The sequence below is a fragment of the Zootoca vivipara genome, chromosome 2 (assembly GCF_965207765.1).
Source record: "Zootoca vivipara chromosome 2, rZooViv2.hap1.1, whole genome shotgun sequence".
Taxonomy (NCBI): domain Eukaryota; kingdom Metazoa; phylum Chordata; class Lepidosauria; order Squamata; family Lacertidae; genus Zootoca; species Zootoca vivipara.
Window position 1 is genome coordinate 52,094,187 of NC_142584.1, and position 14,476 is coordinate 52,108,662.

At 42.4% G+C, this 14,476-nt stretch overlaps 1 protein-coding gene across 2 annotated transcripts in view; it reads left to right on the forward strand.

The window, feature by feature from the left end:
• The window catches only part of NR3C1 (nuclear receptor subfamily 3 group C member 1), a 51,379-nt gene that overhangs the window by 20,466 nt on the left and 16,437 nt on the right, over positions 1-14,476 (forward strand). For both annotated transcript variants that reach the window (XM_035105357.3, XM_088663138.1), the window contains exons 3-4: positions 8,194-8,357; positions 10,926-11,042. In XM_035105357.3, the coding sequence (XP_034961248.1) occupies positions 8,194-8,357; positions 10,926-11,042 (281 nt within the window). The remainder of the gene's footprint in view (positions 1-8,193; positions 8,358-10,925; positions 11,043-14,476) is intronic.

A 14,476-nucleotide genomic window follows, 5' to 3' on the forward strand; every position in this document is an offset into this window, starting at 1 on the left:
AGGTTAGAAACTTCAGTTTTGGGGGGCCACCTAACTTTCAGGGACAAGGGGATTACTTGCTCACCAAAATATCACTGAAAAAACTCCGTTCTTCGTTCCTTGGAACAGGATAAAATGCAGGGAGAGGAGAGGGGCCGGGGCCGGGTGCTCTTAGACAAAAGCAAAGGCAAAGGAGCCCAACAGGGATTGACTGCAGCCTTACGGGGATCGACCCTGCTCTAAGAGATATGCAGCCATTTACCTCTTGTATTTTCTTCAAAGACATATTATTTTGTCAAAAACACTGCTGCTACTTTTGACTGCTGGTATGAATTTCTGTAGTTTAAAATCATCCCTTCTAGCATCTTGCAAAGAAGGGCATTGTGTAGAAACATGCTACACAGCTGCTTTAATAAAACTAAATCACACCCATTTTCAGTTGTTACACTTAAATATTTGTGGTAACACAAGTAGACAGTAGTTTTATATTAAATGCATTCTACATACTTGCACAAAGAATGTGCAATGTCTAAGATTCCTGTGGGCTATCTTATAATAAGAGAGTGATCTCCTAAGCAAGTTCTATATAAATGATCTTCATGAATAAAGACCTGTTGGTTTCCTTGTTTGAAAAGTAGTAAACTGGCAGGGACTGGCAGGGCTCTGAAGAGTGTGTGATGGAACCAGAGGAGGGAACCAGAAGAGGGGACCAGAGATTTATGGGACCAATACAGGAACCAGGGAAAGGAGGAGAGTCAAGGGAGATTGAGATGGAGGAAGGTGGAGAGTATGTGGTGGAAAGAAGAGGCTGTTCAGCAGACAGATGGGTCAGTAGACACCCCACCTTCCTCTGCCCTGCTGCCTCCTCGAACCAGGAGGGGCTTGAAGCAGGAAGAGCAGTAGCACCTACAGGAGAAATCTTAGGTTGCAGGTGTGCAGCCCGTCAGGGGAGGGTACATAAGTCGGCAGAGGGGCAGGGTTTCCCTGTTGTTGCAACTGCTCCATAGGGCCCAGACCCTGTTGACAGCTGCCTAGATTCTAGAAGTGTGTTTGTGTGTGTATCCGGAGTACTATGGAAGCTACTGTATATGTTTCTCTTGTCAATAAAGAGTTAACTATCCGACATATGCCTGCCTTATCTAGAATGGGCAGTGACATAAACCCTGCTTCACTCTATAGGCAAAACGTCTTCCTCTTCCCCATTCCCCAGTGCCTCCACAAAAATCACTCCCTGAAAATTTGCTTTCAGCATGAGGAATTGCAGTTAAAATATGTGCAGACCTGGGTGCACACACAGAAGCCATTGGACATGTGTTTGAGGCATTTTGAATATTTGCATTTGTTCTAGTGCCCTAAACTCTGATAAAAGAACAGAATTGAAGAAATTCACCCTTGAGGCTTTGCAGGAGATCATGGTTGATATAACAGACTGATCATACTTAGAAGTAGACCAGTAGCATACCTGCTTAGCATTAGAATTAATTTTTGTACTCCCATTTTCAGATGGAGGTTAGATGATGTAAACTGTTTAGAGGTTCCACATACAATCAAGTGGTATGTAAATTTTATAAAATGTGTATGTTGCTCATTCACACTTTAGGTCAGGGGTCGGCAACCTAAGGCCCATGGGCCACAAGCGGCCCATGGGGTTCGTTTAACCAGCCCATGGACCCCCGCCGCCCGCTCGGTCAGCTCCCGTGCGCCGCTCTAAACCGGCGTGGAGCACAGTGGGGACTGCCTTCTGCAACGCTGGCCGGAAGCTCTTGCAGCCAATGGGAAGCTGCGCATGCCTCCTGCATGCCGGAAGGAGCACCAGAAATAGTGTTTGCGTGTGTGTGTGTGTGCACTCCAGCCCACCATCTGCAGGACTGTGAACCGGCCCAAGCCACAAAAACTTTGCCGACCCCTGCTTTATGTATTGTGTAATAGCAGTGTACCTGCAGCAATTGCATAAATCATGAAGCTGCTATTAATACGTACTAAATTACAGGCATAGCTGTCTTCTTTCAGTCAGTAGGAAAGGTGCAAATTAGTTTGTCTGCTTGTCATATTCTAAGCATTGTATACAGTATTTATCATTCTTATATTTTATTCCATTTTTCTGAAATGTCCCTTCTTGAGTACCTGGATACATACATAATATTATTTGCACGCCACCTTTCCACAGTTCAAACCATGTTCATGACGGCTTACAACAAGAAAAAAAATACATAACTTCAGCATAACAAAAGTAGTCAATAAATAAATAAAACTTCAAAAAATACACAACCAAACTGAACAATTTCTATGTAATCTAAAATAAAGATACAAAGTTTGTTTAGAGGTGCACCCCACTTTACTCAATTTCACTTACGTGTGTGGGGGCCCAGAACATAACCTTCCCATAATAGGGGAGTCATCTGTACTGTAGAAAGAGCCTTTCGTTATTGCAGGGACTCTATACGCAGAGTGCTTAAGACAGTAATAATTACAGTTCATGCAGCACAACCTGCATGATAGACCCTTTGTGTTCCTTTATACCACATTCCTAGATGAGGAAAGCCCCATTACAGTAATTGGTCATTTGCCTATGGCAGGGCAGTAAGAGGTGTTATTTGAACATTGAGGAAATGCTCAACTATCATTTTACCTAATCTCAAAATAATCATATTCTTGCAATATCTATAAAAATGAGAGTTAAAAATAATGTAGAAGCAAAATTACTTTCTCTCTGGCAGCAATATTATAATACCGTGTTTCTCATATTATAAGACACGTCTTATATTTATTTTTTTCCTCAAAAAACACACTATGGCTTATTTTCAAGGGATGTCTTATTTTTTTCCTCCTCCTCCTGCCGCGGCCGGCATTGCTGCTGCACCTATCACTATGTCTTATTTTCGGGGTATGGCTTATATTCCTTGAATGCTTAAAAATCCTGCTATGGCTTATTTTATGGGTATGTCTTAAAATATGAGAAACAGGGTACTAGCTCACAATTCCCTCACAAGCTGCTGTGATTTTTTTAAAACAGTGATTTGAACAATAAAAGTGAGTCTCTTAAGAATTGCTGGAATGTTATTCCTGGAATTTTACATTTATGCAGCACAACTCTTTTTGCTTCACATGTACCGTAATCCGATAAGAGTTAGAAATGTAGTTGGGCATTTCAGGGGTGTGGTTTGGAGCAGTGTTTCTCAACCAGTGTGCCTCCAGATGTTTTGGGACTACAATTCCCATCATCCCTAGCTAGCAAGACCAGTGGTCAGGAATGATGGGAGTTGTAGTCCCAAAACATCTGGAGGCACACTGGTTGAGAAACACTGGTTTAGAGTGCAACCGTTTTTAAAAATAAGATTTCTTTGGAATCTTACAGGAAGTTCAAAACTTCAGTTTCCAGTCTTTTTATTTTAAGGATGTTTGTTTAGAATTTTAAAATCGATAGTAATAGATTTTCCCTGCTAATGCCTCAGTCTTTGTGAATAATTTTAGTATCTGTATCAGTTGTTTTTCAGTACTGTTAGTTGACCAACATATGACTTAGGATTCTGCTTGGCATCCAAAAGTTAAATATGTCCGTCTCTCTGTTGTACTGTATTTGGCAGTGATATATCAAAGGCAGCCAAACCTACTGTATGTCAAAAAACACAACTGAAGGAGGGGAAGGTCAATGAAGAATGAGCTAGAACGAAAGCCAACCAAAAAACACAGCCAAAATCAGGCCAAAGTGATGTTTTGGTCCACTACTTTGTTTCAAAATCGTGGCCAGCATCCAAACATCAACATTGCCACTCCCACCTTGGGAATCCTGCCAAGTTTGGTTATGATATCTTGAGAGGTGTCTGAACGCATAGACAACAGAGAGACAAAGCATTTTCTAAAATATGTTGTAGATTGTATGGCACAATTATTTTCTGTTCAGGTTAGGTTTTATTGACATAATTTTAAATTGTTCTTTTTTTTGTTATATTTTTTATTACTCATTTGATATATTGTGAGCCACCGCGGGCATAGTTTTGTGGAAGGTAAAGGTAAAGGGACCCCTGACCATTAGGTCCAGTCATGACCGACTTTGGGGTTGCGGCACTCATCTCGCGTTATTGGTCGAGGGAGCCAGCATACAGCTTCCAGGTCATGTGGCCAGCATGACTAAGCCGCTTCTGGCGAACCAGAGCAGCACGCGGAAACGCCATTTACCTTCCCGCTGTAGCGGTTCCTATTTATCTACTTGCACTTTGACGTGCTTTCAAACTGCTAGGTTGGCAGGATCTGGGACCGAGCAATGGGAGCTCTCCCCGTCGCAGGGATTCGAACCACCGACCTTCTGATCGGCAAGCCCTAGGCTCTGTGGTTTAACCCACAGCGCCACCCGCGTCCCTTGTGGAAGAGTAGCATACAAATAAACACATGGTGCTAATGACATTTCTCCACTCAGTGTAGCTTTCTTAATCTCTGTGCACTGCATGACCCCATGCAGCCACTACCCTTTGATTACTGTTAGAAAGGGCATGCCTCTTTCTCCCATTGGTTGTCATTTATCATTGGTAAAGGAATATGATCTCCAGCCCCACTCAGTAGCAGACATATCCATCAGATTCATGTAGATGTTAGGAGCATTAGGGACAAGACTGGCAGTTTCTTCTTGTAGCTGAAGTGGAACTGCAGTTCAAATTCTGCATAGGCATTGCCATCTCATTTAATGAAACAGGAAGAACTCATAAACCAGCAATTAGAGTTCATAATGCCAAAATAGGAGCAGTTCTCTTCTTCCTCCACCCCCTCTCCCACCCTGTAGTGTAGCGTTTATATCAGCTGTCCCAGAAATAAAATAATTTGAATATTTTCTTCTACAGATGTTTAAATATTCTCCACCAAGCCTTGGAAACTTGATACAGTCAGACCCTTGAGCTGCGACAGAAAGTTTGTGAATCTTAACCTTTAGCTTTCAGACCTTCAACTTACTTTATAAACAGGCATCCTAAGCTTGCTTTTGTTTTTAAAAACAATGCAAAAATGTGTTCTGAAATACAGAATAAAGCATCTGTAGCACAATATTTGTAACTGACTAAAAGGGGCAGGGTGGTACAGAAAACAAGAAGGGCAGAATTTATTACATGATGGTTAGCACAAAAGTATGGTGAAGCTGAAGGCTTGTTGGTAGATGAGAGAAATTTCTTCTGTGGCAACTTCCTGAAAACTTTCCAAGCTAATACAGAGTTATCAGGTTAGCGTGCAACTATGTTCAATACAACTTGCACACTATGTTTTAGCTATAATGTTATCTGTTGTTTCTCATAGACCAGGCATCCCCAAACTGCGGCCCTCCAGATGTTTTGGCCTACAACTCCCATGATCCCTAGCTAAGAGGACCAGCGGTCAGGGATGATGGGAACTGTAGTCCAAAACATCTGGAGGGCCGAAGTTTGGGGATGCCTGTCATAGACCTTCCTCCCAGTTGTACTGAGTTCTTTCAGTGAATGTTGCTCCTTTCATTTTATGCATGCGTGTTCCACTGAAAAATAGCATTTTTGAATCCTACCTTTTAGTGTAATATTAGACAATTTATTCCGAACATGTAAGTTTGGACCTTGTGCTTGAGTGAAAGACTTTGGCAAATCATTAATAAACAAAATTAGGTTGGGTAACATGGTTTGTCAACAGAAATTGTCCTCTGAACTTTCAGAGGACCCTTATCTTTGCCTTCTGGAAGTAAATACACTTGTTTTATAATGGGGTATAAACCTGCTTTTTGAGAATAAAAGGTAAAAACCATTTTAAACACTGGATAATAATTATGGCGTTTAACAACCTGACACACCTGTATTTTATAAGTGCTGCATTTTTTCATCTGCCTAGTTCTCTACCCATCTGATAAATCGTGTCTCCCACTTCTAACTTTGTGTTTGCAAAAGTAGTTTTACTCTTCAACTTGTTAAAATAAAAAATGGACTGTAAGGGAAGTATTAGCAGTGGGCATCACTGCAGTGAAGCATTTTTGTTGTGCTGAATTGCATTTTAAAAGGGTGTGAAGCAAAGCTAAAACTTATTCAGAGATGAGGAACCTTTTCAGACCATGGGCTGTATTCCCTTGTGAATAACATCCTTGGGACACATGCCAGTGAGGGTTGGGAACAGAGGCAAAAGTGGGTGGAGCAATTAATGTAAATATCACCTTTGCACAGTAGCCTAGTTTTTACACGCAGTCTAGAGATGCCTGCTGTATAGTTTCAGACAACTGGAGGAGGGGTTACTTTGTTCTAGGGGTACATTCTCTGTCATCAGTCCAACAATCAGCTTTGAGTGTCTCTAACTGGTGCTGGGTTCTCAAGACGGTGTGCTAAGAGAATCCCTCATCCTATCTCCCTCCCTGAACTTGTGGTCTTGAGTGTTGTGTTGACAACTTCAAGTCTTGTGGGACTTAAATGTTCATGCTGATGCTGTCTTCATAGCTGCCATGTCAACCATGGACTGTCTCAAGATCTGAACCAGTACTTGGCAGGGTGTACCTTGTATCTTGTTTCTCTACAGAAGTAGAGGGAAATAATATGTGGGTGTGTGAGAGAAACAACTCCATTGGTATGTACAGATCATTAACTGATCAGATTTGGTTTGGTCTACCCCCTGGAAGTTGATGGATCTGGATGGTTTTCTGAAGCCATTTGGAGATTTTCTTGCAGGCTTAACTGGCAGTCTTATCGAGGTCTCTGCTTAGAATGAGGATATGACTTAGGTCATCAGTACAACTACTTCAAAATGCTTTCTGCCTATCTGTAGATCTGGTGTCAGTTCCTTAGTATTCAGAGGAACCTTGTTAGTTCTCCTGGACCTCAACAGCTTTCAGTACCCGTGACGGGGTGAGGTCCCGTTGCTCGGTCCCTGCTCCTGCCAACGTAGCAGTTCGAAAGCACATCAAAGCGCAAGTAGATAAATAGGTACCGCTCCGGCAGGAAGGTAAACGGTGTTTCCGTGCACTGCTCTGGTTCGCCAGAAGCGGCTTAGTCATGCGGGCCACATGACCCAGAAGCTGTATGCCGGCTCCCTCAGCCAGTAAAGCGAGATGAGCACCGCAACCCCAGAGTCGTCTGTGACTGGACCTAATGGTCAGGGGTCCCTTTACCTTTACCATGTGCCCTAAGAAAGTTAATTGAGTAAATTTTTACACATTATGGGGGTTAGATTAATTAAGTGAAGGAGGGTATCTGGAGTTTGATCTTGAAAGCGCACAGAGGCAATACCATCTCTAAACAGAACTAAGACTGTTGGTTTAGCTAAAGTCTAAATATAAATATGAAGGACAACAAGCAGGATAGTGGTGGAGTTCATACTTGGATTGTAGGGGTGTTCTGCTGGTGGTTTGAGCACTTATACCAATTTCTCCAAGGAAGGGGAAATGAAATGGATTTGTTTGCGCCCATGAGACCAAGTGCCTATGTGAAAGTTGGTTATCCACATTGGCCTGGGCCTCAACTTTGTGGCTGGTGGATGTAGCACATAGTGGGATAGACCTACAGTGGCTTCTGTTTTTGGTTGCAGTCCAAACAAGCCCTGCATCAGCTCTTCATTTTGAGCTTAGGATTCAGTTACCCTAAGCAGATCTCAAAAGTGTGCACCTTGTTTTGCTCAATTTTGCTGTGTAAGCTCAAATGTTAAGATTCAGTTGCATCACAGATTCAAACTTCTGTCAGGAACAAGCTTAGTTCCAGTTGTGACTAGGCCAATCATTATGTAATGTTTTATCCCTCAGAAAGTGTTGTGTGTTTTTTATCCCATTGAAAGTATCATGTGTGCAAAATGAAGCATTAAAAAAATGGTTGATCCTAATGGCCTCAAGATAATACTTTTAAAGAGCATCTAGGCTGACTTCCAGCTGACATCCAAGCACCATTTATTGAAATAAAAATCGCATACATTAAACACAAATACATAGTATGCATCCACAATGCATTTCCCTACTTGTTTTTTCTTACAATTATGGAATAAATAGGGTGAAAACATACTTTTAAATATTGTGCCTTTTAAAATCCCAGGCTCTGCCTTCAGTATTACTGTAATAGCACTTTCTTTTTATGGTTTTAAAATGTGAAGTACTTTACTGTGAGTATAATGAATTCAGCAAAAACTCATGATGCTTTTCTTAGGTTTCGGTTAATAGAGCCAATGTATTTGTAGTAACTTAGGTATTTCTATACTTTTATTCCTTTCTTTAGTTTGGTCTGTGTTTTGTTGTTTCCTTAGCCCTGGAGTGAGATCTGATGTAAGCACTTCACCATCTACCTCTTCAACAACTACGGGACCACCTCCCAAGCTCTGCCTTGTTTGCTCAGATGAGGCTTCTGGGTGTCATTATGGTGTCCTAACTTGTGGCAGCTGCAAAGTGTTCTTCAAAAGAGCTGTGGAAGGTAGAATATATTGCAGTTATTTAAAATGTATAGTCTATATCTCACCTCAGATATTTGTGGGTTTTTACAAAGGTTATTGGAGTTCATTTCCATGCTCTCTCTCTCTCTCTCTCGCTCTCTCTCTCTCTCTCTCTCTCTCTCTGTGTGTGTGTGTGTGTGTGTGTGTGTGTTAAGTAAGCATGTGAAAGCAGCTGGTGGGAATAAGCTTTCTGGCTCTACCTACGGTTCCCATTCCATTGCTTTTCACAAGTTGGAGGGCAGACTTCTAAAGTGGGAGCTTACCTTCTTCAGATTTTCACCCTCCAAATCATGGATGGTGATGTGTTTGGAGCCAGAACTAGCTTGCTCTCCTAACTCTTCTTCATATATTTACTTAACATGAAAGAAAGAACAGCCAAAGAGGGCTGTTTTGTTAATTTTTATTTACAATACAGCCCATTCTTCATTTATGGTATAGCCCACTCGTCATTGAATATTTGCAATCCCCAGAGCATGGAGCAAAGTAATAAAAATAAACAGAGAAAAATAATATACAGTATTGCAAAAACAAACAAACATATAAACAGGCCCAAGAAATAGAAACTCAACAATTATGTCATGAGAAAAACAAGCAAAACTACACTAATAATAATAATAATTTCCAATTTAACCAAATACCAAGGTAAAAGCAAACACAAGATGGTTTTAGCAAGTTCCCACCCTGTTTTTCACTAATGGTAGTCCACTCTCTCCTCTGTCTGCCCACACAAAGAGGGCCCCACTCTGTGCCAGAAGATTCTCAGTGTAACTGCTTCCCCAACCTCCAAGATACCACACCATAGTGTTGTTTACAATCCTTGCACACTAGGCATTGGAATCACACACACACACACACACACACACACACACACACACACAAACACACATGATTAATATTAAGCAGGAACTTTTCCTGTATGGTTTACAGCAAACTAAGCCAGGCATGTAATGCTAACTTATTATTTCATTGTTTTATGTATGTTTGCTTTAAACTTCTGATTTTATTTATATCTTGATAAGTTTTAGGTCAAGTTGTTTTCAGGGTTTGATTTTATTGGTAAATAGATTCTAGTAAATAGACCCTGGTAAATAGATCTACCAAGGTTCACTGTTCTCCCATTGTTCCTCATGTTTAACACTGCTATTTAATTCAATATGGAAAGAATCTGCTCTTTGAAAGTTATAGTTGACTTTACTTTGCTTCCAAGGTTTGCTTATACTTGGATCTATGGTTCCATAAAAATTCCAAAGGATTTAGTTTGCCTACTTCACAAGCTCCAAAAACCAAATAGTTTCCTCCCTGTTCTTTTAAAGTGGTAAAATCAATATATCCTAAAGCAGTATTTCAAAACAAAATTTCTCAAACTGGATTACTGGCTGCTTGCTCTGGTGGTACCAACTTTAACCTAAAAAAATGCAGAGAATACGTAATTCTGTTCCAGGAAAAAAGTATGGATAGACATTTTATAGTGAACTATTCCATAGCGAGTTTTTGAAAAAAGCAGTTTACTTTTTTCAAAAGTTCTGTGTTGGAGAAATTATACAGTACAATAAAATGGCTACTTAGATATATACATTGATATAAAAATGTGAGTGGTCATAAAAAGTACTCAAGTTCCAGACTGATTTTCCTAGCAACTGACATTCTGCTGCAGATGTTCAGCCTCTTTCTGTCTCATTCGTTTCAGATTTTCATGGACATGTACCTATAGAATGTTATCTCCACTCCCTCTCCAATACTTATCATCCGACTCTTCAAATTGATCAGAAGGCTTGCATAACCCCCCCCCTTTTTCAGAGCAAAAAAGAGGGGAGTGGGAGACTTGTAGATGGTTTAAAAAACCTCTTCCTGCTTCCCTTTTAATTCACTGATATTGGGATCTTAAAAGGGAAATAGGAGGGGGTTTGCATTTTGGGAAAGAGGTGGGAACCCTGTCAGAGCTCTCATCCCTCCTTCCCAAAGCCCAGCACCTCACTTCCCTGGCTTTGGGAAGGCAGCACAAGGGCCGGGGGCATCATGGCTTGGATTTATGGACTACTTAAAATGAGGCTGCATTTTTAATTTTAATACTGTATTTTAATCTGTATTTTAATTAATTGCTTTTTATATTTTATTGGTGTGAGCCACCCTGAGCCTGGTTTTGACTGGGGAGGGTGGGGTATAAATATTATTATTATTATTTATTATTATTATTATTATTATTATTATTATTATTATTATTATTATTTGCTGGAAAAGGCCTCAAGGGCTGCATGTGGCTCTCAGGCCACACGTTAGACCAGGCATCCCCAAACTGCGGCCCTCCAGATATTTTGGACTACAACTCCCATGATCCCTAGCTAACAGGACCAGTGGTCAGGGAAGATGGGAATTGTAGTCCAAAACATCTGGAGGGCCAAAGTTTGGGGATGCCTGCATTAGACCATCCTGATGTACACGGATAGGATAGATAAGTCCATTTGTTTATTCTCTTTCCCAACCCAATGAGTGCATGATAGAAATTAAATGCTCATAATTATAAAGGTGTTGTGTTTTGTTTGCAAATACAGGGCAGCACAATTATCTCTGTGCTGGAAGAAATGACTGCATTATTGACAAAATTCGGAGAAAAAACTGCCCAGCTTGCCGCTATAGGAAATGTCTTCAAGCTGGCATGAACCTGGAAGGTAACTTGAAATGTTTTAAAGCTGAAACCTAGAAAAACCTTTATTTTTGCGTATTTAAAAGATGGAAAGCCTCTTTACACATTACTCATATGAAGATGTCCCAAATATAGAAAAGGACAGTGGGGACATGTTGCATCCAATGCCACACATCTTTTTCCTGGTCATTCCTATGATGTGCAGCTGTGATGGCAGCATGTACCCATAAATATATTTGCACTTGGACTCAGAAATCCATGCCTACCGTGTTTCCCCTTTTTTAAGACACCGTCTTATTACTTTTTTTTCTCAAAAAACCACAGGGTGGCTTATTTTTGGTGGGATGTCTTACTCGTATTTTTATTATGAGTCTGAGGGAAGGGAGGTGTGCGTCCCTGGCCCAGCCCTCTCTCCCCAGCCCTGGGATGTTCGCAAAGGGCTGCTCTCTCTCTCCTCTGATGTGGGGACTCACTTAATAGCAATCTGCTACACTGGAGCTTCTTAAATCTAAACCAGTATAATGGAATCTATCTGTGTGATACAGTCCTAGCAGTAGCCTATAGTAAAGCAAATAAGGATCTCTACTAGCCAGCTGCCCAAGACTTAAGTTCCAACAATGTAACACTTTGTAGTGCTAAAATAAAAAAAATCCTTCAGTAGCACCTTAAAGACCAACTAAGTTTTATTTTGGTATGAGTCTTTAAGGTGCTACTGAAGGAATTTTTTTATTTTACTTCGACCCAGACCAACACGGCTACCTACCTGTAACCAGAACTTTGTAGTGCTATCACTGATAGCAAAGAAGCTACCTGCTGAGAACAAAGAAGCCAGCTAAACAGCAATTAAGATTGCTGACTTGGTAAATGGTAGCAATTAAGAAGCAATTGAGCTAGCAAGGTAAAATTTTGTGGGTAAAGGAAGCTAGGACCGGCAGTTTAACTTTTGTGCTCACAAACAGCAAGAAGGAAAAAGTCCTTAATTTTTTTTAAAAAGTCCCCAAGGCAAGGACTGCGATCCAGACTACTTACAAATCCTTAAAGGGGCAGCTCCACAGACAAGCAAGCATAAGGTAGAAAGGAAGGCTGCAAGGAGACAACAATCAGACACAGGAGACTGCCGTCAAGAGGAAATCAACAGGCAACTCATGGGTGGACGCATAGAATGGAAGGGAAAGGTGGAGGGAAGCGAGAGGTGGGTTCTGTGTGTGTGAGAGAGAGAGAGAGAGAGAGAGACAGAGAGACAGAGGACACAGACGCGCACACGGAGATCTCTCCCTTAAAGGGAAAACAGCCTTTGCATTCAATCGCCCCTCTCCCGTCAAGAGGAAATCAACAGGCAACTCAGGGGTGGGCGCATAGAATGGAAGGGAAAGGTGGGGGGAAGCGAGAGGTGGGTGCTCTCTCTCTCTCTCTGTGTGTGTGTGTGTGAGAGAGAGAGAGAGAGAGAGAGAGAGAGAGAGAGAGAGAGAGAGAGAGAGAGAGAGAGAGAGAGACGCAGGGGGCGGGGGGAGAGAGAGAGACAGACGCGCTCACGGAGGTCACGAGGCTTCGGCAGCCAGCAGCTACGGCTCTTCAGTGCATTTTTACAAGCTTTTAAAGGAAATACGTGTCTGTGGAGCGACAGCAAAATGGAGATATTTTTAAGGGGGGGTTGGCTGGCGGGAGGGGGGTTATTGCTACTGGGTGAAGGGTCTATCAGTATGTCTTATTTTCGGGGTATGGCTTGTATCGCGCAATTGCTTAGAAATCCTGCTATGGCTTATATAATGACTACGTCTTAAAAAAGGGGAAACACGGTAATATGTGAACATCAGGGATGGGGGAAGCTGCATGATGTTGAGTGCAGGACCAGTGACCTAGTCCGTCTGCTTCATTCTACACATTGATCCCATCACTGGAATAATGCATGAAGTGGGTTAGTGGCAATATATACAGTTCTCTAATGTTTTCTGAATAACTATTTATCACTGTTTAACATATGCACGTCTTTCTTGGCAGAACTTAGATTTCTTTCAAAATGCATTTCCAAATCTTTCCCAGACTCTCACAAGAACTGTATTTTGCACTGAAGTGTGCATGCTAATTTCTTTTTTTTTCCTTTCTCTTTGTGTTTTCACTTTCCGATTTCACATATTTGTGCACTCCTTTTTTCAGTAAATACTGTGGTTGGGAAAACCCCACACTTGGAGTGTACGACAGCTTGAATGCAAATCAGGAAGAAATAACAATGTTGACTCATCGGGCGGTATTCTATACCAATTCTACTCAGAGTTAGACCATAGCTGTCAAGTCTCCCGTTTTTCGCAGGAAACCCCCGTATTTAAACCCGTTTCCCGCTGTTATCCCGAATTGAAAAAAATCCCGTAAATCCCCCGGATTTAGAAAGCAGCTCCTACCGGCCAGGGAGGCTCCTTCTGCGCATGTCTGGACATGTGCAGAACCAATTTCCGGGGCTGCTCTTCCCATGTCTGGGCCCCGGAAATCGGGCAGCACTGGCACCGGAAGTCGCTTCTACTCATGTCTGGACATGCGTAGAAGCGACTTCTGGTGCCACACCGCTGCTGATCCCTTATTTTTCAATCCAGGAGTTGACGGCTATGAGTTAGACCCATTGAAGTTGATCAACATCACTAACTTCCGTTCACTAATTTCAGTGAGTCTACTCTGAGTAGCACCTGAATGAGTGCAATCCATTGTCAACAAGATGAAACATTTAAAGTATGGATAGGTGATAACATTCAGTAACAGCTTACTGTATGGCAGATTCATAATGAGCAAACTCACATGTTTGCTCCTTTCTGGCTGAGGAGGGGTAACTGCTGCAGGCTTGTCATTGCAATCCAGGAAGTCTTGTAGTGGCAATGTTAGTGGTGTTTGGCAGAATGAAGACTTCCACTTGTGTGATAGGAAAACTCTGACCTGGCCTTACCATTAGACACAGTGCAGGTGCTGCATTGCTGGGCTTGGACTAGATCAGGGGTCCCCAGACTTACCGGCCTTTGGGCCGGTGCCCGCTGTGCCGACCGCGCGCGCAGCGGGCCGGAGGGCGGGGGAGTGCGCGCCCGTGCGCATGCGCACACGCACACGGTCGGGAAAAAATCACCGAAAATCCTTTGTGCGCATGCGTATGGGCCTCCCCCGACCCGGAAGTGCATCGGAAATGACCTCTTCTGGGTCGGGAGAGGCCCATACGCATGCGCACAAAGGATTTTCGGCGATTTTTTTGCCAATTTTGAAGATCGCCGCCGCGCGCCGTAAGAGCGGGCGGCGGGGGTCGTCATGGGCCGGATTGGGAGGCCAATTGGGCGGCATCCGGCCCGGGGGCCGTAGTTTGGGGACCCCTGGACTAGATGATCCGCGGGATTCCTTCCAACCCAGCAGTTCTGTGATTTCTAGCTCAGTAGAAATCAAGCCTGCATTGTGATCTGTCTCTGCTGCTCCATGTTGCATTATATTTAG